This window comes from Nasonia vitripennis, chromosome 3 (assembly GCF_009193385.2).
Source record: "Nasonia vitripennis strain AsymCx chromosome 3, Nvit_psr_1.1, whole genome shotgun sequence".
NCBI classification, from domain to species: Eukaryota; Metazoa; Arthropoda; class Insecta; order Hymenoptera; family Pteromalidae; genus Nasonia; species Nasonia vitripennis.
The window spans coordinates 8,042,426-8,066,658 of NC_045759.1; the positions used below are offsets into that span (position 1 = coordinate 8,042,426).

The 24,233-nt window shown below is 45.5% G+C and overlaps 1 protein-coding gene across 1 annotated transcript in view; it reads right to left on the reverse strand.

Annotated features, from left to right (window-relative positions):
• Positions 1-24,233, reverse strand: part of LOC100121965 — a 33,083-nt gene that overhangs the window by 2,357 nt on the left and 6,493 nt on the right. The window contains exons 3-6 of the mRNA XM_001605516.6: positions 8,912-9,019; positions 7,408-7,572; positions 4,819-4,916; positions 1,213-1,378 (exon numbers count right to left, since the gene is read on the reverse strand). Of these exons, the coding sequence (XP_001605566.1) occupies positions 1,213-1,378; positions 4,819-4,916; positions 7,408-7,572; positions 8,912-9,019 (537 nt within the window). The remainder of the gene's footprint in view (positions 1-1,212; positions 1,379-4,818; positions 4,917-7,407; positions 7,573-8,911; positions 9,020-24,233) is intronic.

The following is a 24,233-nucleotide window of genomic DNA, read 5'->3' on the forward strand; positions in this document are numbered from 1 at the left end:
CACGCAGAGCACGGATTCACGAGAGGCGCGTGATCTCGCGAGCTATTCGTACACACGTATATGCGTTTTAACAGCCTCGCGATGCGCGTCGAAGCTGTACATGCCGTAGACAGGGAGAGAGAACAGATGTGACATAGCCGTGATGAGGTCGCGGCAAATCAGCCGCTCGATCGCGTACACGCCGCTATATAGGTACTCCGTATACGTGTACTCTGTTATTGCTCGCTCGAAGCTCGTAACGTCGCGCACGTGCCGGACGGGAAAACAAACGCTGCTGTGAGTCTATGCGTTATTAGACGAGGATTGTGATTTTTTTCTTCTCGGAATTAGATCTCGAAGAAGCAGGAAAAGCGTCTGAAATAAAGACGCGACGCCGTAGTGCAGCCGACAGTTCGGCTAAGTGCCGGCAGGTCGCCGCGGCGGCGGGTAAATCAAGAGCGACGTACGCGCAATTTAGTCGCGAGAAACTGCTTCAGCTGCCGCTACGTTCTCGCCTACACTTTGCTCTATTGCATTGCGTCGCTCGCAAGAGAGAGAGAGAGAGAGAGAGAGCCTTGGAGCTGTTTGTCGCGCGTACACGGTACCCAAATTAACGGCTACATTGTCGAGCTCCACGTGTAGCTTAATGTCGTTGAGTTTTAGCGGGGTTGATCGTGGGCTGGCTTCACTTATACTTACACGTACTTTTCGTACTTTTGTCGATGCAGCACATCGAATTCGCGAGGAGAAACAAGATAATCCGGTTTCGAAAACGCAGTTAACGTTTCTTTATAGAGTCAGAAAGCCAAGACAGATAAATAATTTTTTGCGCACAGTGTCTAGATCCGTCGTCATTGACACACGCTTGTACATGCGAGTAGCGCACGACTCTGCGCAGCTGCACCTCATTAAGCCGGGAGTCACGTGTTTTCATTATACGGATGCGCGCGATGATTACTGGAGCGCGTTAATTACCCGGTAATACAACCGCCGACGAGCGATGGCTTTCGATTTTTTGTTACGCGTTTATAAACTTTGAAAATCGTCGAAATGTCAAGGATAGCAAAAAAAAAAAATAAATAAATAAAAACAATCTCATCTATCTACCGGCATCAAACTGACCTCGAACGCGGCGCACTTGGCCGTCGAATAAACAGTAATAAGCCCGCGCGAGCACACGTGTAATGGGAAGAGCATCAGCGCGCAGGATAGAGAGAGAGAGAAAAGTATTACCGTTAGTCGGGTGCCGAGGCTCCCGATAGCCCGGGTTGTTGATGGTCGTGCCCCGGGCGTCGCCGGACATGTATCTCGACTTGGTCGGGTCGCCACCTCGACGGGCGTAGATGCCTTCGTACACCGCCGAGACGAGAACGCCGAAGTTCAGGACTATCGACGCTATCTGAAAGTTGAAGGAATGGTTTTTATTATTGTTTTTTGTTTTGCGAGGATTGTTTCTTTTGTCGAGGTAATGTGGGATCGACACGCGTATTAATTTCAAGTTTATTTGTATTGTAAATTCAAACGGATTTTATGTGGATTTCCTCGAATCCGTTTGTTCTTTTAACCGTTTGAATTTGTGTTATCACGTTTATTCATACCGATATAATTACCGGTATAATAACGAAATTCTGTAATTTCGCATAGACGAAAATTATTTAACGATCAGCTCTAAATTTATATCGCTCCACCAATCCTCAAATTCTTCGCCCCTGCATATTCGAAAGCGTCAATCAATGTCACATCCATAATGTTGTTACGCCGATGAAATATAAGCCAATCAAAATCAGAAACTCTGTAATAAACTCAGTTTAAATAAATTTTCCACGCGTATATGAAAGTCGGGAAAACGAGCACCGCGCGCGGGTGTAAATTTTCAACAAAGTACACATAGAGAAGCCCAGGAAAATTTGCACTCCACTCCTATTCGCCGCTATCAATGACTCATATTTCCTCCGTAGAGTCTGTAGACTTATAACAGCGTCGTCCACCCACGTCAAGTTTTCCGTAGCTTCGTTGCTTCGTAGGCAAAAAAAAAAAAAAAAAAAAAACGTGTAAGTACCTCCGGCGAGATAAGGAGTAAAAAGGGAGCTTAATTAGCGCGCACAATAGGACTTTCAAGCTCGCGATCGTTATCGCGAAAACAGAATGGAAATCATCTTGCACGAGCCTCTTTTACTCCGGAGATTATGAATGACTAAACGCCGCGCGCGTGTTTCGCTCGACAAAGGAGCTTTTCTAAAGATATAACAAGTTCGTTACTATACCTACGCGCGAAAAGTTAAATCGGTTTCGTCCAAGTAGAAGCTCCTTTCAGCCGCGCGCGCTCGCGAGCTTTGATTTTTATTTTGCGCCTCGATTCCTAACGAATGCATAAATTTTAATTTTCCCGCCTTTTATCTGCGCGCCCTTTTCCGCAGCGCGTAGCTCTCTTTTTTTTTCCATCAGACAGCCTTTAATCCGCTCGTTCTATACGGAGGAGATAGAACGACGGCCGTGACGGGCAAGCGGCGCTGCGGGAAAACTGGAAACGATGGGGGTGTAATCGCTGGCAAACAAAGAGTAAGTATAGAGGCTGTTACCGCTGCTTATTCGCGGCTGTGTGTGTGTGCGCGCGCGCGCGATCGTCGAGCGGACGTCATGGAAAGACCTTTCGCGCGACGACGATGAATGTGCGATCGACTTAGAACTTTACTAGTAATAGTTCTCGCCTCGAAAGCTCAAAAATCGGCATACCTTGCTCGGTCTTCGCAGCTTCCTGTCCCGGTCTAGCTCGATCTCGTCCTTCGCTCGCAGCAGAGCGCTCCTCTTTTTCCTAGTCGTCGTGCTCATAATTACCGATTATACTCTGTGCGCGCAGTATTATAAAAACCAGTTACGCCAGTCGCTATCCACTGCCGATCATAATCACCGATTCTCCCCCTCTATCCACCACGGACTACTGCCGCGGGAATTGTTCTATAATAATTCTATAAAAACTAGTCCACTACGCAGCTTTTTGCTCCTCGTATCTCGTATTCGCGGACAACGTCGCAGTTGCGATACTCGGAGATGTTTCCTATGAATTATAATCACACTGGTAAACACACACGCACACTAGGATGTTAAAAGAGAGTCACTAAAAGCAACGAAGCTGACTCGGCCGCTCGCGGAGTCGTACTGCCGGCGGCGCGCGTGCACTCATTGTTTTAAAAGTGCGTGTGTGCAAGCTCTCTCGCGTGCAGTGCTGTACGCTGCTGTGTATAGACATATGGCAGCGGCGCACACCTGCGACTCGACGAGACTCGCTGTGGTGGTACGTACACCTGCGCGCGCGAGCGAAAATCCACGACCTCCAGCCGAGATTAGGTCGCCAAGCGCGTTTTTGCGCGCTTCCGGTGCACCGCTCTCGCTTGCGCAATCGATCGTTACTCGCGTGTGTGTGTGTGTGATTTTTTATGAAAGCCGCTTTTTTTTTTCGTCAATCGAGACGGTTCATTGGATCTGGGCGTTGTCCGGATTTGGAGCTGTAGAATCCGATAAAAAAAGAAAGCTTTTGACAACAATTTTCTTTACAGGCCACTTCGTTGTTTTTAATTTTATGGCCTTGGTCGCGCACGTCGATGTAACTGTATAATTCTGTGTACAATGTGTAGTATCAGTGTTATTCCAATTTACCCGCGCACGAAAGGACGACGCGCGATCTTCGATCTTCGGAATGAATGTTTCAGTATATGCCGTGGAATTGTTGTTTTCCCTCAAGTTCACTGCCAGAGTCATACACACACACACACACACACACACAGCTCAATATTAGCCAGCGGATAAGCTCCGTTTGTTCGAATTTGTCTAAAAGCTCGTATACAATATATCGATTGAAAACTCTCCCGATGCATTATTCAGCCAACTTTCTATTCTCACTCGTTTAAATATTCCAAAAGTGCGTTCTTTACTCTCAATCGATAAACAGGTGACACCAGCTGCACTATATTTACGCGCCAAAGAGCTTGCGGCGACCTTGAAAATCGGACTTCCTCGTGAAAAGCTCGGGTCTGAAAATTCGCCCCCCCCCCCACAGTCGCGCCAATATTTCCGCGCCACCTTGAATATTCGCACGTAGGTATATTTATAAACCAGCATATAGGCGCGCGTAAATAGAAATCGTCGAGCTGCGCGCTGCGGAATTGGAAAATGGGCCATTGTCCGTTCGTTAGAGACTCGCCGCTAATTCTGCCTGCGTAGGAGAGAGAGAGAGAGAGAAAGTCCGAGTAATGACGACGCGATGCTCTAGATCGTGTACGCCAAGCCCGAGCTTACCTCGATGGGATGGAGAGGAGGCAGAGGCGGAGATTGTTTTTTACGGCGAAAGTTTCGTCTCGCTACCGTGTGAGCTGGTGAGTATAGCAAGTGAGCGTTTTTTTTTTTTTTTTTTTGGTATAGACACAACAAACAAGCTATTCAGAGTAAATAGGGGCGTTGGACAATCGGAGCCGCAGACACGTGTCGGTAAAATAGACAGGTATAGAATCGCCGCAGGCTTTCAGCCGAATAATTTTTGGTGAAACAAGTGACACAATTTACGCTGATCCGCTTCAATTTTCTGCCTTTTGAGCAGCGACGATCGAAAAGGAGAAAATTACTCTTATCACTTGTTATTCATCCTCCGCGCGTGTGAAGCGAATAAAAAGTCCTCGTATTTGCATGTAACGAGACGTTGCATAAATTATTACTTTTACGTCGAATCGTTAAACGTTAAATTTATCCAGATGGAAAAAATAAGGCGAAGACGACAGAAATTATTGCTCCATCCTCGATAAATTTAAAGATAACGATGCATAGTGTGTATTATAGAGTCCAACTTACTTGCATGTAGAAGCCCTCGCCTCTCGTAACGATGAAACTATTATCTCGGTCGTCTGTTTGCGTTGCAAAGAGACATGCCGCCACCACGGCCAAACAGGCTGCGCAAAAAACAAACGAAACATTATTCATTAACAAACTTTGCTCGCTCACGTATGACTTTATCGTCTGTGTGCAGTGCATATTATACGTTCTATCATCTCGTGTGTATCAATTCAACGCTTCCAAGGACGCTCGAGGTTGCAAGGGGTATGGAATTCCGTATTGTTTAACGATCGACCCTCGCTCGATCGCTTTTTTACGTTTCGTTAATAGTCTTTGCTGTTCTTTGCTGCAAAGATACTTCACTTCATTCCACATCAGGCGGATATGCAGTATTCATAAGTACGTATATACTTCGATATTACACGGTTTTACTGTAAGAATTTCCATTGTGAACCCTAGATCTTGCCTTTTTCATCGCGTTTCGCAAGCTCCCGTTATATTCCAGGCGCATCGTCGTCAATAAATTCATCTCCATTCGAATATTAAAATTCCCATCGTCGACTCTATTATACACAACCGATCCGCTTCCGATACCTTCTTTTTATAGCCGATAGAGAACACTTGAAAAATTCAAAAGCTCTATGCTACAGGCAAAAACTTAAATAAAAGTATCCAACGACGTCTCTCGATATATAAAGCGCAGATATCATTGCCGAGTGCTCGAAACTATATTCGTGCGCGCGGGGCGTATGGTGCCGGTTTACCGCAACTGGATCCAGATTGCGGACATTTGATTCGAACGGTAACTCTAGCATATCCGGCAAGTGCACGTTATAAGTACGTGAGCTGCAGCGAGACTGTCGCGGCGATGGCGTTTTCTTCGAGTGCAGTGCGAAATTGCAGCCAAGAGAGAGAGAGAGAGAGAAAGCGAAGATCTCTTCGAGAAAACGAGGAGTGCGCGACGGTGTCTTTGTGCTTGGATGTATATAGATGACGCCGACACGGACAGAAGCTTTTGACAAAGGCTTTGTCCGAGGAGAAATTTGGTGGAAATGTGGTGTACGACTATTGGTACAAATTTAACAAATTGCAAAATTGAAGTCAACCTGATCGCAATAAAAAAAAAGCACCAACCTGGACACAGCGCTATTTCAGCAGTTCAAGCCAGGAGTCATTATATACCGCGAAAGCCGCGCGTCGCGCATTGTTATGTTGATTTCCTCGCAGCACAGATATACATAATGCAGAGCTAGCGCAGCTCGCGGCAGGTGCTTCGAGTTAATGGAGCTGCCCCGCGGATCCCCGCGTATGAAATTCTTTTGTGAGCTCTCGTACGCTCGCAAAGTGCTCCCCCGAGGGGAATTTAAGCTCCGCGCGCAACGTGCAAGTCCAATCGCGCGCTTCGATAATTAATACAGTAGCACGAGGAGAACAGTTTTCGAAGCTATTTTTAAAAGCAAGCATATATATACAATGTATATAGCTTATTCCCGGGAACAGCAAAGGTTGGTGAAATTCCACAGTTATACCGTTAACATCTCTTTGCAGATAGCTTAGGTATAGCTGCAGCCGCGTCTTTCCGCGTATTCGAATGTGCGGCTCGCGTGGGCGGATGTTGTCAACAAATGCGAAAGCGCGTAACGGCACGTGGAGCCGCATAATACGAGCGGTTTATTAGTCGGCTGTTTTATGCTCGGTTACATTCTCTCGCGGCGTAGTTTATGCAGCTTTGCGCGCGTGTACTCGCTTTTTATGTAGTAAGGGACGATTTTTATGCTTGCATGGATTCGCGGATTGCCGGGCTTTCGTCGAGTTTATTTTTCTAGGGAGATTGCTTTTTTTTTTATTTGATTTCCGGTAAAGGGGCTTTATTCATTTCTGGCTGGGTTGGACAATTGAACGATTTTCCGGGCAGAGCTTTTTGATAAGTATCGCTTGCTACTACTCGTGCTTGACGAATAAAAGAGGGTTAAGGGGATGACGTCCCAAAAAACGGTGCTTTTCTATTACATAAAACTTTTTGGATAAAGTTTGCAAATGAAAAGCCGAGTCTGTAGCGCCGTGGTGTTAGGTTTAACGAATCGCTCTACCGAAAGAAAAATTCGATCGGACTTTCTGTTTTTCTAAAAGCTTCGATATACAAAATACCCCGTGGCGGATTTGCGACGCTTTTGCGCCGAAATCCCCATAATCCGAATGTCGAGCAGAGCACTCTCGAGAGATAGAAAATTCGTCCAGCTCGTATTTTATCCTGTATTATGTACCTCGACGACTGTTGAAGATGGAAGAACGCCGCAAGAAAAATACCCTTATCCAAGAAGGGTTTGATAACACGAGTACACTCGGGAGTTAAATCAGGCAAATTAGTTTTGTTCGCGCTCGAAACAACCGGAAAAATAGCCCCACGTCGGAAACAAGCTAGAGGCAGCGCAACGTCGAAACAAGCTTAAAGTTGGCTTTAAAATTCCCCAGCAACTCGTTTAAACTCGAAGTAGTTAACAACGCTTTCCCTCCGACGATTATTCACGCCCTCGCGGAAGCAATCGGAGGAGCACCATTGCACTCGACTATTTATACATGATAATGCGAAGGAAAAAGTACACTTACTTGCGAGAGTAGCCAAGGCGACCTTTCCGATGACTGCCGTGCTGTAGGAGAGGACGACTCGCTTCGCCGACGACGCCATAGCCAGCTGAAGAACCGCCAGGGCGACGACGATCGCCAGCAGGACGGACGCACCTGCTGCAGCCAGACCGGCTACCCAAACTGTCCCTGAAATCGATATAGGTGGACTATTGAATCAATAACGCCTGTGGCACTTCTTATACATGCTGGTATCGGATGTACAGAGGGTGTTTTCATAGAGACGACTTTTGTCGAGGACAAAGGGCTGCGAGAGTGTTTTGTTTCGTTTATTTTTCAGTGTGGAATTAGCGCAACCTTTGAAGCAAATTGCCGCGAAGCTCTACGAAGTTTCAATCGAGCGTTGAGTAGAAATTGCACGTCAAAAGTACAATTTTTCCTCTACCGAGCTGTGTTCTCGTTGATTATTTAATTAATCAGTCGCGCGCGTACGCGAAACGTTAAATTCCGTTAATCCCCAATCCATAATTGCTCGATTATATCGTTCGTGATGCTCAATATCGCCGTCGTTAATTAGCTACATCAGGGGCAAAAATTCGGCAAATTGCTTTCGATGATCATCGCGAATTCCTGCTCGTGCCAAAAAGGCTTCGCACGCGACGCTTCAAATATTCTCCCGTGTATAATATACGACGAGAATATTTCACGTTTTACGCCCCCGAGGTCCATTGATTACGGCGTATCTCACGAGCTGCGTATGCGAGTAATCGTAAAAAAACGGAGCACATCAGTAGTCAGTCCGAAAGAAACGTCCTCGTGGCTTTACGAGGCGCAGATGCGCGAGAGTTGCGTTTATTGCGCGAGTTCGCCGAAGAAAGTCCCGCGTATGGAGATGAAAGCTGCGAACGGCGAATCGCGAGGCGTTACAAGTACTGTTTCGATATATTTTGCTGGGGATCTCATTTTTATGACGTTCCCGCCGCGCCTATCGGGTTTCTTGGCTATTTTCAGAGTCGCAGGTGTGATAAAGTACGCGATGTGGGTTGAAGTTATATGTCAACGTGCCTATAGATATACTGTTAGAAATAGTTCAACTATTAACGTTAAATATCAGCGATATTCACGTTTGTTTACTTTCGACAAACACAACTACAAATTAACACAAGTCCTATACACGCGACACTCAAATATTTAAAAAGCGCGCAGATATTTATCTTTTCCGGAAGACAATATCTCGAGTGTAAGTATCATCGCTGCCCCTTTACACCCGAGATAAAGCGGAATACAAGTAGCGCCCTCGGCTTCATTTATCTCTCGAGTCACGTATTGACACGGTAAATATGCGCCGAGATTGTTGTCGCTGTAAACCCTTCTCTCTCAGGCTATATATGCCTATATACACACACGAGATGTCGCGAGAGAGCTCAAGTGTACACACCGTCATTAATTATGCTACACGCGGCGATAAACAGGATTATTTTCTTAAAAGAAAAAAAGAAGAAGAAGAAAAAACGCGAATGAAACTTACACATGGGTTTGAGCCTCGTTACGCCTTGGCCGCATCGTTCCCTGCCGTAGAGCAGATATTTGCACTGTCTCCAAGGCCCGAAGTAGCCCCTCTCCGTCGTCGTGGCAGCTGCGAACATAAAAATTCATCGTCGAGTTAAACGATATATTCTTTAGCGAAAATCATCGTGTACATTCGAAAGACAAAAATAGCCGCGCGATAAGAGCTCGAGTTTACGCGGTAATGAAGAAGTAGTTGTACAGCTCAGAGATGTGCCCGTATACACACCCAAAGAGGTGATTATGCAGTTGGACGAAACCGTTCAAGAAGTTTAACCATAGCCGAGTGCGCACGAGCCCTCGCAAAGCTCGTATAACTGAATTAACGGCCACGTCGTCGTGTGTCGGGGGCGTAAAATTTGAGGCAAGATTCCTCGGAAAAATTTGGGTTAATCACCGCTGCACCAATTACCGCCTACTTCCAAAAAAAAAAAAAAAAAACATAGCAGCAGCATCTCACCGCGACGTGTATAACACGTCTCTCCGAGAATATTAACGAAGCCAAGGAAGCGAAGAGCAGCTCACGCTCGGCTTCGTTCGAATTGCGCGTGTTCCCTTTCACGGGCTATTCTAATGAAGCTCATCATCGCCCAGAGTCGACGACGACGACGACGACGACGTCTTATCTATATCGTCGTGTGGCAGAATTTCAAAGGATCAAAGGGGAAGCAAAAGTCACGCCTGTACACGGCTATATAGGGATATAGACAAAGTAGGAGGCAATGCAATTTCGAGATCGTTTGTGGTTGCATTAATAGCGAAATCTCTCTCGCTTATATCCCAGTTCGAGTTTGCCTCCAAGAGCGACGAACTTCGTTAGAGTCTATAAATGGCCGAACGATATCGCTACGATGTAATAAACTCGTTGCTTTACCAACACGCTCTCGCGTGCGCATCATCAACGTGAAAATAAGTGACTCGACAGAACACGGCGGATGAATTCCCCGGCGACCTTGCGAGCTTTAACACAGCCACACAAGCGCACACCGTAAACGCGTCATGGACTCTGCGCAAAACCGCAAGCCAGTCTATAGCAGCGCATTCGCAGCTGATCCTCCGAAATTCACTCGGTCTGAATGATTTACGATCGGCGTGTTGAGCTTAACTTTAGATCAGCCGCAAACGCTTGTTTTTCGAGCTGCCGCAGATGCGACGTGCCCTTATATCGCGTCTCGGCGATGACGCGTGTCACTTATTCTACGCCTCTCAATAGCTCTCTATCTCTCTATCTCCCCCTTCTTTGTGGTTTATAATGCATCGACGGAATTTTTTATGTGGGACTCGACGTGTATATAGTTTATGAGGTCGATTCTAATATAGGGAGCGGAGACGACGAAGGAGCTTATTACACATTGGTTGTGCGCGTGTGTGTGTGTGAGCAGGAGGAGCTGCGACGTTGGATTTTTGATGATTGATTTATGGTGATGGAACTGCGCGTTATGTACTCTCTCTCTCTCTCTCTCTCTCTTTGATTTTATTGTTGCAACGACACACACACACACACGCAGCGAAAAGAGAAATACGTATACATATATAGATCGAACGTTGAGAGATATAATAATTTCGATGTGTATATCTGTGCGAGATCTGACCTTTTCATAAATTCGATTATTTTATCGGCCACAAATCCCCCGTGGGTGTTATTATTATCTTCTCGAATTTCGAATGCATCGATCGTTTTGAGCGATAAAAACAATTCGAGCGTGCGCTATATGTATACACACGGGAGAGCAGGCAACGAGCGGCAAATTGGGTATATGGGAGGGTTGGACGAGTGACCCTAATGCGCGTGATTGCGTTCGACTTCCTTACGGCAACGACGCCGATTTCATTGTCACGAACGCTTAATTCAAACAGCGTTTATTGGAATTTATTTTTACGCGTGATGTAATTGCTGGAGGTGAATCTCGACACTGATTTGGAATCGCCGTGTCTTGAGACAAAAAAAAAATGGATATACTTGTAACAAATGTATACTATAAACGAACGATTCAATCCTATCGAATGAAAGCGATAAATCCACTAATCAATTAACAGTGTCGTTGAAAACAAATTCACCAAAACATCCCAACGATGCAGAAGCAAAGAATAGCTACGTACACGCAGCCGACATCGTCCAAGTTCCGACGGCATTCAGGCAATTAGAGAGAGAGAGAGAGCGCAAGTAATTTCTTAAAAAGCGATAGCTGCAACAAAGGGCAACCTTCCATAAAGCGTTTTTTCTTCTCTTTTTTTGCTCAGTCGTTCGATATTCAAAGGAGAGTAAGAGTGCGCTGCTCCTTTATTTTCAATTACTCTCGCGGCGGGTTATCGATTTTTAGAAAGCGCTATATGCGGAAGCGCACTCTTTGTTTTTCTCTCTCTCTCTCTCTCTCTCCCCCAGTCGATCGAGAGTCAATTTATGTGGTTTCGATGGGGGTGGAAACAGAATACCTTTTCCTCTGCGTGAAATTGCCTGGATAAAGTCTCGTGTTTTTTCGCAGCTATGCGGCCGGCGACGGAATATTTAATTTCGTATATCTCGATGCTTTTTTCTTTTGATTTCTTTTATATAGCAACGAAACGATATTTCATCGAGAGATGAAACTTGATGCGAGGTTTGTATATTCGAAAATTGCTTATACTTTTTTGCATCTCCCAATTAAAAAGTGTACTCAGCGTTGAAAAGCTACATCAATTCGTGAATCTTTATATTCTCCTGGGCAATCTCCAAGCTTTGTGCAACGTTGCGAAATCCCGTGTTCCAATTGCAAAATTCTTGAAAAACGATTTGATATCATCAGAAGCATCGCTTAACCATCCGATGACGGCCAATCAAGCTATAACCATACCAGTTGCATTGTCATAATCTAATACCCATTGTAAAAACGTCTCTATATAGCGAAAGGACGGTTTTAATCAGATTCTATAAAAAAAATCCACAATACGTCTAATTTTGTATTCTTCTCTACCGTTAATAGATTGAGAAGGTCGTGGAACACCCTTCCGCGGAGTGTCACCGAGATCTCCGCGCACTGCCGGAATTTAAGTCAAAATTGAAAAGCTTTGTTTATTGTTTTTGACTTCAACTTCTTATATATTCTCGTTAATTATCGTTATTTTATGGTAAAAATTCCTTGTAAAGGGCTTCGGCCCATTCAATACCAATAAATAAATAAATAAATAAATAAATACGAGGAAGCGGATGTCCATCAGGAATTATCGTATATCTACACGTAACGTAACCGTGAGAATGTCGCCGCGCGTTAACCCATTTCACAGTCGCGAGTGCGCGAGACAGCGATATAAGCCGCGTCAGCTCCTCTTTTTCTTCGCTAATTGTGATTTGCGGAGAAGGAAGGATGAGAAAGGGGAATGTGTGTGTGTGTGTGTCTAGCGTTGCTGTTAAAATATTTTGGTTAGCAGGTATATAACCCGTTTTACTGTCTGTTTGCGCGCACAGTAGTGCCTGGCCATGAAAAAAGATACGAGTTTGCGTTCGTCTGTCCGAGTTTTAAAATTCGCGAGCATGTCGGGTACCCGCGGTAAAGTGCCCGTATGCACACGTATAACCTACATATAGTGTATAGTTCGCGAGGTGTATTATTTTATTCCTCGGCGCGAATCGCGTGTACTTCGTGCATAAGGTCCACGCATCGCCGCATAATTTATAAAAGCACTTTATATGCAAATCAACCGCTCATTTTTGCGCTCTACGGTGCGCAGGGCTGTATGCGTACGCGATCGACCGCGTGTATCCATTTTTTTACAGCGCGTTTACATCCCGAAGCGAAAAAAGCTATAACAACCTTACCATCACCAGTATAGAAACGATGCGGTTTTCAAAATTTTATACACACGCGTGGCTGAAAATATGATTAAATTATGATTATGCATTTTGGAAATTCCGAGAGCCTATACAGCATACCAAGGGGAATTCCCGCTTCGCATCAGGCTATATAGCTATAGGAACACCATATAGCTCGCGTCGGAGCGACGGTTGGCATCGCGAGCTGCGTGACCCAGATGTGCACTCGCCGTGGCGCGCGCCTTCTTTCTTTGTCTTTCGGACGTGGATAAGTGCCTATATAGTGTTATATACGGCGGGAGAGTTGAGTTTGAGCTTGGGTATTACGAGGAAGCTACTTGTGAGGTGTGCAGCCCTCTTTGGGATTTTGTTTACTCGATCGAGTGAAGCTCGAGGAAAGTTGAGCAGAGTTTTATTATAAATGAAGCGAGTAGCGATCGTTCGTTAATTGCCTATATGTATAGTAATGGATCAATCATCAATCATTTGTAGATCTTATTAGTAATTGCCGTACAGTGAAGCACGGTTATTTTTGGTTGGAAGCTGTAAGTCATGCCCTCTAAACCCTAGATCAAATTACAAGCGATTCAGCGTAACACTGACACTTGAGCCAATCGAAATTCATTCGCGCTATTACTGCACCAAAATATCCGGAAAATGTAATTCAACTCCTTAACGCATGCAGATACCACAGAATCAAAAGACCAACCCAGAAAGCTCAGCATTCCGCACAAGAGTCACGCCGTCCGAATCTTTTCCCATCCACCCACACCTGTCTCTCTCTCTCTCTCTCTCTCTCTCTCTCTCTCCCTCTTATTTTCGCGTCTTCCGCGCTTATACTCCCGCTATTATGTCATTAAAGCCCCGTGACGTAGGTGCCTGCATGTAAGCGTCGCCTGCGTTTTTAGCGCGAGCGCGCGTAAACACACGTGGGCTGCTACGCAAGCGGCGCATATACATAACACGTGAGCGCGAGAGAAGAGATTATGCCACCGCAGGTTGAAAGAGAGAGAGAGAGAGAGAGAGAGAGAAATATGTTGACGCTCACGGGGAGAAGAAGAGGAGGTTATAGAGTGGCCTGAATTGGGTGAAATTTTTTTCATCGCTCGCTCCGGTGGCTCTTATTGTGTATGCTCGAAGGAATGGTGTCACGAGAGAAGTTATGAGCATACGGCTAACGAGATTAGGCACTAGGTACTGTACACTCTCTGAATTCTGAATTGTTCCAGTCGGATCACCTATATATTATTCCGAAATTACCGCGGGGCTGAGAACGCCCGAAATACACACACGGCTTTCGGATAAATTAGCCGAAATCGAATAATTTAATCGCACGCGAAACGACGACGGTAAATTATAGCGCATCGATGCGCTCGGATAATCGATCGAATCGATCAGCGCCCGAGTATACATGTATAAAAAGCAGATTCGCGCAACTCCTTGATAAATTTTTACGAAATCCAGTAGTTGCACACACACACACACACCCGCACACCCGCAATTAAAGCCTCATTATCGTGAGAAGATAAGCTCGTAATAACAGCCGTAATTCATCAATCCATCGCATATACACGCCGTGCAAATACACTTTCACGCTTCGAGTCCGAAGCATAAAGCGGTGCAATACAAGAAGTAGCTGTTTCTCCGGCCGACTTTTTTTTCAGGTATATTTAGGGAAACTCTCGCTGATGGCCGCGCGATGATAACTCCCGACGCACGAACAGGTGAAACGAATCGAACACGCCCGGGTACTATCTATGGCCGACGATGCGTGATTCCATTTTTGTACAGTTGGCTATCTCGTTTTTTTTTCGTCTGCGCGATAGATATTAGTTGTCCATTCAGTCGGATTGCAGAGGCCGAAACTCGAATCAATGGCTTTCGCAGTTGACCTGAGTGCGTGTGCTCGTGCGTTGCCAATTTTAGCTGCAAAGCTAAACGTACTCTGCACTGTTGCTCTACATACGCACGTTGTTTTTTTTTTTATTGCTTCTGTGAAATTTGGTGGAACGATTTATACGTTATACAGCGTGGGTTGCACTGGGTACATTTACGTGGGGCTCTTTTCCTCGAAGCGAACGCTCGTTCCTATATAGTACGATAGTAACTCTCGTTAGTATGTTTTCTAATTTTTGTACAGGTTGAGTTTAACCGATGAATTAATAAACAATAACAAATCTTTAAAGTTTTTCTCGCGCATAGGACTAGAGAGCGCAAAAGTGATCGAAGCCGTGCATACGCGGGCGGCGTCAGAATCGAAGCAAGCATTTCGCGTGGGCGTAGCCCCTCGAGTGCGTTGGCGTAGAGACCTCTTGCACGCGCTTGTTTATACGCGGCCTGTTTACACGTGTACACCTTCGACGATGCGATTCGAACGAAATAATCCTTTTGTGTAGCCTGTCGACTTCTCGAGCACTTTGGATCGGCTTATAGGGGTCGGGGGAGGGGTTTGAATTAGTTCGGTATTATTAGGTGTACCTCTATGAAAACGTGCACCCTATACCCGAAATACCTCCACAGCACCATGCATACACCAAAAAAATGAAGCTCCTATCCACACAAATAGACTTCCATGCGAAATCGCGTTATCGCGCACCGCACACGTACCCACACACATACAGCCAGCGATATCGTCCAGGTCGCCCTCGGAATCGCAATGCGCATAACCCCCTCTATCTCGCAGTTCTCTCTCTTTTGTTCTCTACACCGGCTTTTTATTATCCGCTTATCTCGTAGCCCACTATACCTCTATACTCCGTTCTCCACGCATCGCGCGCACGGCTCCCTTGTATATAACCATTGTGCGTGCGAAACGCGTCGCCGTGAGATTAATATATCGGCCCGGTTTCCTTATCTGAAAAAGCGCACGTCGGTCTCGTGCGCTTATCGCGAGCGGGAAGGATAAACATGGAATAATTGATTTGGGCGCTATATATCGTTCTCGTTTTATGCGCGCGAGGAAACGAATTGTAAATCACGCGCGGCTAGCTTTTTACGAGGAAAATCGATTCGTGAGGCTTTTGCATCGAGAAATATCGTTCGATTCCGTATCGGTGTGAAATATCGCGGTAAGAAGACTCGTCGGTGAAATACGCGGAACTGCATATTCCGCATATAGAAAGTTTTTCGCGCTGAAACAGCCCCAATTTCAACATATAATATTCCCGAGAGTTACAAGAGTTATTTCGCACGCGCCATATGTACTACGAATACTCTTTTCCTCCTGGAATACATGTAACTCCTCCTCCTACGCTGCAGCGGCACATTCCGTATTCCAAGCGCGCAGATCGACCCGACGATTATCGGAACCGCGGAGAATGAAGCCTGACGCATTATATTTTCCTGCGGCTATGCGCTTACTCGTTGTTTCGGCGAATCGCGCGGGCCATTCAAATTTATCAGTCGGAAAATCGCGCATTGTGTCAAACGGAATTTAAATATAACGATTTTTGCCGCCCTGCTCACACATAAAAGCCCGCGCAGATTTCGCTCTGTCAATCAACGTCTATAACGATAAATCGAAAAAAAAAAAAAAAAAAAAAAATTGTCATACCATAGCCGATATCAGAAAAATATACGCATACGCACAATTATCCCTCGTGCGTGGAAAGTGTAGAAAAAAAGAAAGCGGCGCGATGATGAATGACCTGTTGCGTATACTCCGGCGGCATTGGCGATGATAAGCAGAGGACAGTCGCGCGCGTCGGCTTTCGAGTCGTCCCCGCATAATGGGCATCGGAAAAAGAAGGATGGCACACGCGGATCGAGGGGAACAGCCCAAGTGAAAAAGCCTGTCCCGTATGGGAATGCTACTGCGGCACACATACACATGCACACGTGTGATGGCAAGTTAATCCGCGTGAATTGGTGAAAAATGACACCGGCGACCTTTAAACTTCCCGGAAAATTGAATCGAATGGGAGCAGCTGCAGGGGGGAGGGTGTGTCTTATCTCGATTTATTCCTGGGCTGAATGAAAATTGATTTTACGCGGCTGTTGAAGCGTTTTCGTTTTGGGTGAGGTATTTTCATCAGAACGAAATTCTTTCTTTTCTAAAATGAAATTCAAATACTTTAAAAAGGTATAAAAAGTCACGTCATGTGCGATAAATAGGTTGCATTTTCGCAGGGGTAGGTTCTATATTTTCGAACGAACGCGTGCGAGAGAGAGAGAGAGAGAGAGAGAGCTATTGGCTAACTTTTTTCCTCCCGCCGCGCACCCACGCGGCTGACATGGATTAATTCAATGGAAGTCCAATGTAGGAGTTTACAATTGAGGATACATATACGCTGAAAATGCGCATCAGTCTGTGCGAACTGCGCGCGCGCGATCTATTTCTGACGTCAAAGTGTGTACCTTTGACGCAGCATATTTTATTAGGTCGAATATAACACGCAGGTTTATGATAGGAATGCTGATGATATGCGCAATCGAATTCATTTCGTTTGAATAAATTTTGTTAATTCGTTAGGGGATCGTGGCTACTTCGAACTGATGAATGTATTTCTGCCCAGTGAATTCCTTTCATTTGCTGTGATTCTACATGAATTAGCCCTGAAATGCGTTCCAGTAGAATTTGAAAATTTGCGCTTTGCCGAGTGAACCTGATTTTGCATTAAGGGAATAATTAAACTGAAAAGGATTTTAACTGCATATCTGTGAAATTAAATTTGTAAGCGAATAGTTTTTTAACTCGAACAGTATCGAGAGTAAAGCTCATTAAAAAGACCAAACTTTGCAGCTATTCCAGTAGATCTGTGATACTACAAAGAAAATCTCGATAAATTTCCAAACATCATCCCGAACAAGAACAGTCGAGCGTCAACTTTACCTGCAGCAGGTACACGCAGAATAAAGCAGCCCGACTGCACAGTCTAACACATACAACACTCGGAGCTGCGGAGACAGAGCAAGAGTAGTGTGTTCCGGGTGGCGAGCGTCGCCGGAAGTTCTCTCTCACTCCCGCACACGTATACACGTGCGTGTGCGGGTGCGGCGGCAGCGGCTGATGTATAGCCGTGAGCTACTGTTGTTGCGAAATTCGAGCTTCGTCGAGGTTGCGCCGATAAAGGAGTAGCCGAGAGCGGGACTGCGTGTTTACTTGGGAGTTTCGCGCCGGGCTGTTTGTTGGCTATATGCGAGAGAAAGAGAGAGAGAGAGAGTCTCTCCCTCTCGTTAGTCGGTTACGCGCTGTTGTTGCTGTTTATTCGTCATTTGGGAAATCCACGGTATGGCGCTTGGCCGATTCTGCATTGTTGAGAGATGAGGACAATAGTGCAGTGGTTCAGCCCTGCGTGTATGACTGATATTGGCAAGATTTGATTGTTCGTCAATTTGTTATAAAGCGTCAAAAATAAACCACGAAATTTTTCAAATCGCACAATCCCACTGCATACCAACACTCGACAAAAACAAACAGCAATCAAGGTTCAAAGAACGCGCACAAACTCTCTCTCTCTCTCTCTCTCTCTCTCTCGCAATGGACTTGAAGGCCAGCAGCACACACTCGCGTTGCATCACAGACTCACTACACTCTCTCGCGGCGGCGGTCTCAAGTGCGTTGCAAAAGTTGAGATAATGACAGAGAGAGAGAGAGAGAGAGAGAGAGAGAGAGAGAGAGAGAGAGCAGCGCTTGGTTATCCTCGGCTACACGCGAGAAATTCCGAAATTACATAAATAGCGCATGTGCGTGGGTGGGGTGTAATTAGGCTCTTTGAGGATATAAAGCGTGTATTATACACGTGTACGTTTGGCTGCATACACAACGGTTTAAGCTGTGTGTATTCGGTGTATATACCTACAGTATGGATGAGATGGATTTCAAGCGAGGAAATCACGCTTTCACGCGTAATTTAATCTGTAGTCGGGCGTGTGTATAATAGCGTTGATCGCTATTCGTATGTGCTTATATGGCGAATCGATCATCGAGTTGAATGAATGTCGAGGGGGCGTGAGATTACGCGATTGTGTACTTTGCGTGGAACCATCCGTATATGTATATGAATAAACATTCTGTATAATTATAAACAGAAAAGTACATCACGCGAAATCTCATATCGTTCGCGCGAATATACAAGAAAAGCGAATCGGCGCAATCGTAGCGAAAGAGAGCTATATAGTATCGATACACATTCAAAAAGTCTCGTCGTCGACGCGCGCGCGGCACAGAAAAATACATACTCTGTATACTGATTTCGAAAAGCCGTGTCCAATAGAAATTTAACGGTGCGGCACTAAAGCTCTTTATTATACAAGCTCCGCTGACTCTCGAGTATATTACTCGCGCGCGTGCGAGAGAGAGAGAGAGAGAGAGAGAGAGAGAGAGCAGCCTTTAATTACTACGAGTGTATAGCTATACACGCAACTCTCCCACTCTGTATATCGGCGGCAGTTCTTTCATAATGTATATATAGTCGTGCCTGTATTCGCCTCCTGTATGTAAAGGATTTGTGTTCATAGAACTGTTGGGCTATGGTCGATCTGTGACTTTTACACACACACACACACACACACAATTCAATAAAATTTAAGATACGAATTAAAATCCCTCGTTAACGTTTCAATCGTTCAAAGCATTCGTATGTAGGATACAGACGCGAAAGAGATAAAGCAACACACCTCTTGGCGCCTGAGAAAATCGCTTAGACTGCATAGTATATATGCATCAGCAGCAGCGCGGCATGTCCCGTCGGGCCGACAGAAAGAGAAACTGCGGCAACGCCGGCCGCTTCTTTCTCACGAGCGAATTGAATTAAACGAAGAGAAAAGAGCGTGAGAGAGAGAGAGAGAGAGAGAGAGGGAGGGAGAGAGAAAGATAGATAGAAAGAGTCTACAGCGTAGCTATGTATATATAGGTATATACATAAGGAGAGCGAGACCGATAATTTGCCAGAGTCTATAGCTGCAGAAACACGCGGGAGGAGAAGGCTTATTCTGCGCGTTTCGGCTATCCAGCTTTGATGAATGATGCTTTGGCTTTGTAACGGCCTGTTCCGTTATTGCGGAATCCTAATTTTGATGAACGTTTACTGCTGCTGTTGCTGCGTGTGTATCGTGTACTGACCTATGCTCTTTGTTATTGGCTTACGAAACGAGCGATATGCTGCTATGCTGTTTTCATTGTGCTATTTTACGATATTTCAAGAATTGACGAAAGACGAATTTAGGCACTAACCGTGAAGAAAGTCTGTAGGTAAAGTCGCAAAAAAAGTGCAGAGAACTAGATAAGGATGCGAGAGAGGGAGCGAGAAAAACGAGCGGGAAGACTGAAAATTAAGAGTCTCTCGTATACACGCTATATCTATATCCACACACACACACACACACACACACACACTGCACACACCGACCCGTGGGATACCGGCTCGTCTACTCGTATAACTTCCTCTCGGCTTCGGCTCCCCGAGGTCATTACCGCGTCTTTGGCGCCCGAGCGCATCTGTAATTGCACGGACGTGCGCAGATATAGGGGGATGCTCTCTACAGCCCCCTACATCTCTCTCTCTCTCTCTCTCTCTCTCTCTCTCTCTCTCTCTCTCTCTCTCTCTCTCTCTCTCTCTCTCTCTCTCTCTCTCTATCTGCGGCCGTCTAATTGCGCGAAGGCGGATGGATTCGTTGGGCGCCAAAGGTCAGACTCGCGGCGCGGGATTAGAGTTCGAAGCGCGCGTGAATTGCTGCTGCTTATATACCGGCTGAGTCATCCGTGCCCGAAGGTAAGTAATCCCTGTAAGGGGCTTCTCTCGGATCGAAATTAAGGGGGTATACCGGAAGTGCCTGAGTGAAGTTTTTCGCGCTATGTAAAAGTATCCTTTTGCTTTGAACAGTGCACGCGATTCTGGTATAAATTTTTCATTCAGAAACCACGCAATTAACAAGTTTTACCGTGATACTTCAAACGTTTTACAAACACGTCGCGCGACGAAACGAAAGTAGGCTATTATTTGCATTCGTGATTTACATTCGTAAACATTTCGGGTCATAACGGTATAAGGGCTTGCTTGCATTGCACACCTACGCCAAGTCGTGTTTAGTGCCGGGGCTCAAACAAACGCGCGTTAGCTCTATGCTTGACCTTTATAATTAGAGGTGTATATTCATTGTCAGCGGTTAATGTGGGAAACGTACGCGAGCATACGGCTCTCTCGGTAGGAGAAGAAAGAAGGTAAATTAACGTGTCACCAAACAACAGGTGAGAGCTGCACGCGACGATTTTACGAAGTGTTTTTTTTATTCCGAAACAGTTATTCTCGAGCGTTAGGTCGATTTCCACGAAGTGTTCGTAGAGGAGGGTAAACGATGTTCTCCGCGGGGACTACGGCAAGTTAATCGATCGTCCGCTAATTCCAGCTGCTGCGCGTCGACTGTTTAAATACTCGGAGGAATTGTGTGATCGCTGGGTTTAATTATAATATCATCGATATTTATCCACATTAAATAAACGATGCTCTGCAGCGATGACGTATTGCTCAATTAGATTAAGAAGAAACGTAAATTCTCACGTATCAGCTCGAGCTTCGATTTTCCAGCGCAATATGTTACATGAGTTACGTGAACGCAGGGAATCCCGAGATAAAATCCGCTATTTTTATATAGAGATAGTAATAATACTTCCTCTCTGTGTCCGATATGACACACACACACACACACACACACACACACATGCACGATAAGACGATAAGAGAAAGAAACTAATACGCTACGTCAAACGGCTGGAAGGTCGCGATGGAAATCGTTTTGCAGGAGATTCGAAATTTCGTCAGGAGATACGCATCGGTTATAATTGAAAAAATGTGCGGGTGCGCGGATCCCTATTTCCATTAATCTGCGAGGAAAGATCGGGGGCAGTCGGATGGAAAAATAATGATTTTAATTAGCGCTCGCTCGAGGGAGCAGAGAGAGTAGTATACAGTGGATTTTTATAACCCCATGATGCACGCCCATTAATTTTTTTTTTCATTCAGCCAGCTCTGATGCGCGATTGATGAGAGTCGTAACCGAGAGTTATACGGTTTTACATAAACGATACCGTTTCCATCGATGCTGCTATATATATATACGATCGCGCAATTTGCCGGATGGGATCGATGCGTTGATTAATTAGCGGATCTGGCCTATAACCGTAAGACGAAGACGAGATTCTCTAGTATATACACGTGAATCGCGTTACGAGTGCCTGAAGCGAAGGATCCCGATAAAATTGGCTAACCAGAGCGCGAGATTACGAATTTCTCGCAGGTGACTGCGCAAAAATGAGATTTAAGAGCGTTTATAGACCACGGAAATTAATTAACGGCGAGTTCAAAGATTCCATTGTGTGTGCAGCGAGTTACATTCGCGTGTTGGAAAACGGACAGTCGGGGAGTTATAGTCAGTCGAGCAGTCGAGCTTTCGAACGAGAGACCGAGGAGTAGGTGGTGGAAAAGGACGAATAAAGCCCGAGGATTAAAAACGAAAGTTGGATTATACAAGTTCGCCAAGTCGTGGGAGGAAGCAAAAATATTTGAAAAATTTACGTAGCCCATCAGAGATTAAATAGTTGCTGCATTGTTTCGTCACTGACTGTCCGTCAAAAGTTTCGGTTATCATAAAACTTTCGTAAAATCGACGTCAGTATTCAAGTCGCGAAAATAAAAGACAGTCACTCGGAGAAACTTGTATAAAACTCGCCGAACTCTCGTCCACAGGTATGTATGTACATATATATTATAGAGGCGCGCGTGCAGAGGCCGTTGCACTCGTTTCGCCGGCGCTGCTGCTGCTGCTGCTCCGCGGCCGGCGTGTATAGCGGTACTCGCTTTCCGCGGCGCCGTTTATACAGGGTGTCTTCTAAATAAACAGTCCCGGCAATTATATCCCGTGGCGGTTATTACGAAATTATTACTTTTTCATATCCCACTCGCGTTGATTAGCTCTCGCGTTTCAGCAATTTTTCGCAGACTACTAACGCAGACGGCAGAGCTGAAAATGTGTATTACTATATATAGATATACGCACCGGAGAGTATCGAGTCTGCGCTGCTCTTATAGACAGCGTATATAGAGTGTAAGTAATCCCGGGGGAGAGAGAGAGCCGCACACGTGCATGTGCGGAGAGTATTACGAAAGTCGCGTTGCAGAATATAACCGCTGCGGGCGTTAAACTCGCTTTCTTATTATCTCAACAGGTGCTTTGTCCTCGTTTTCACGGCTACGTCAGGCCTCGCGCGGACGATCGCTTAATTGATTTTTAACCGGCTTTGTAGGTCGACGACGCATTGATTATTCTCAGATTTTGAGATATTATTTATGTGTATATGTATCGTGCTTTTGAGAAAATTCCGATACGATGAGTAATAAACTCGCTTGTAAATCACGAGAGGCGCGTAAACGTCTCCCGTAATACGCGATCGAATATCGTCCCTCCTTTTTCATCAATACACGGCCGCCATTAACGTCGACGCTAAAAATCAGGAATATAATGATAAAGCGAGATAGAGTCAATTAAGCGAAAAATCCAAGGCACATTATTACGCGCCGTTAAAACAATTCCGACGACCTGCTGCACTCAGGAACATTTACCAGTTTACCTCGCGCGTCGCGCGTCAAAGCAAAATGCACCGAAGGTAGAGAGAAAAGTCCGCGTATAATAACGCAATACATCAGGAGCATCATCCAGGTCTTTAACAGCGGAAGTTCAGCGTAGCGCAGAGACTCTAATACCCTGCGAAGAAGCGCAATTTGGAGCGAAAAAGCCGAGAGCTAAAATAAGATAGCTCACAACGTCAATGTGTAAGCATGACGAGGGCGATTTCGGCCGCGCCTTATATTATTATTATCATAGGCGAGCGATAATTTTTATAACAATAACGCGTTCGTTTCACCCACGCAAAGTAAGCGTCGTTATAGTAATCATCCTCGGATTTAATCGACTAGCGCCCACGAGATATCCAATTCGGGGTCGATTTTATTACACATCCTCGAGAGAAGCGAAAGCCATAGCGACTCACGACATCGCGCTGATCGGCGCGCAGGTGTATAATACGCCTTGTGCGCGCAGGAGCTATATACTGTTATCCTCGCCGGCGCATAACGGGCCGGGCGGGAAAAAGCATCTCGGGAGAGAGAAGAACTGCTGATGGCATCGCAGTAGGAGAAAGAGAGAGAGAGAGAGAGAGAGAGAGAGAGAGAATAGAGTCGCGCGGAACGAAGAAAAGGGGGAAAAAGAGAAGAGGAGGAACGGCGGAAGCTACGATACGCTGGCTCTGTAACGAAATGCCATTTTCGTCGTCGTCTCTTGCTAGTGTGAATCTATAGAGTATCGTAACGCTGTAGGAATTCATTTAATTCATCTCATCTATATCCGACTTCCTAATAGTCTGAACCAATATTTTCCAGAGGAAAATTCCGCGTATATAAGTCAAAGCCAGAGCAGCGGGAACGACGCCGGAAAATTACTCGGGAAAACAAAGCGCTTGGCATTTCTCTCCCTCTTCCTCAAGAAGACGTATATACATATGAAA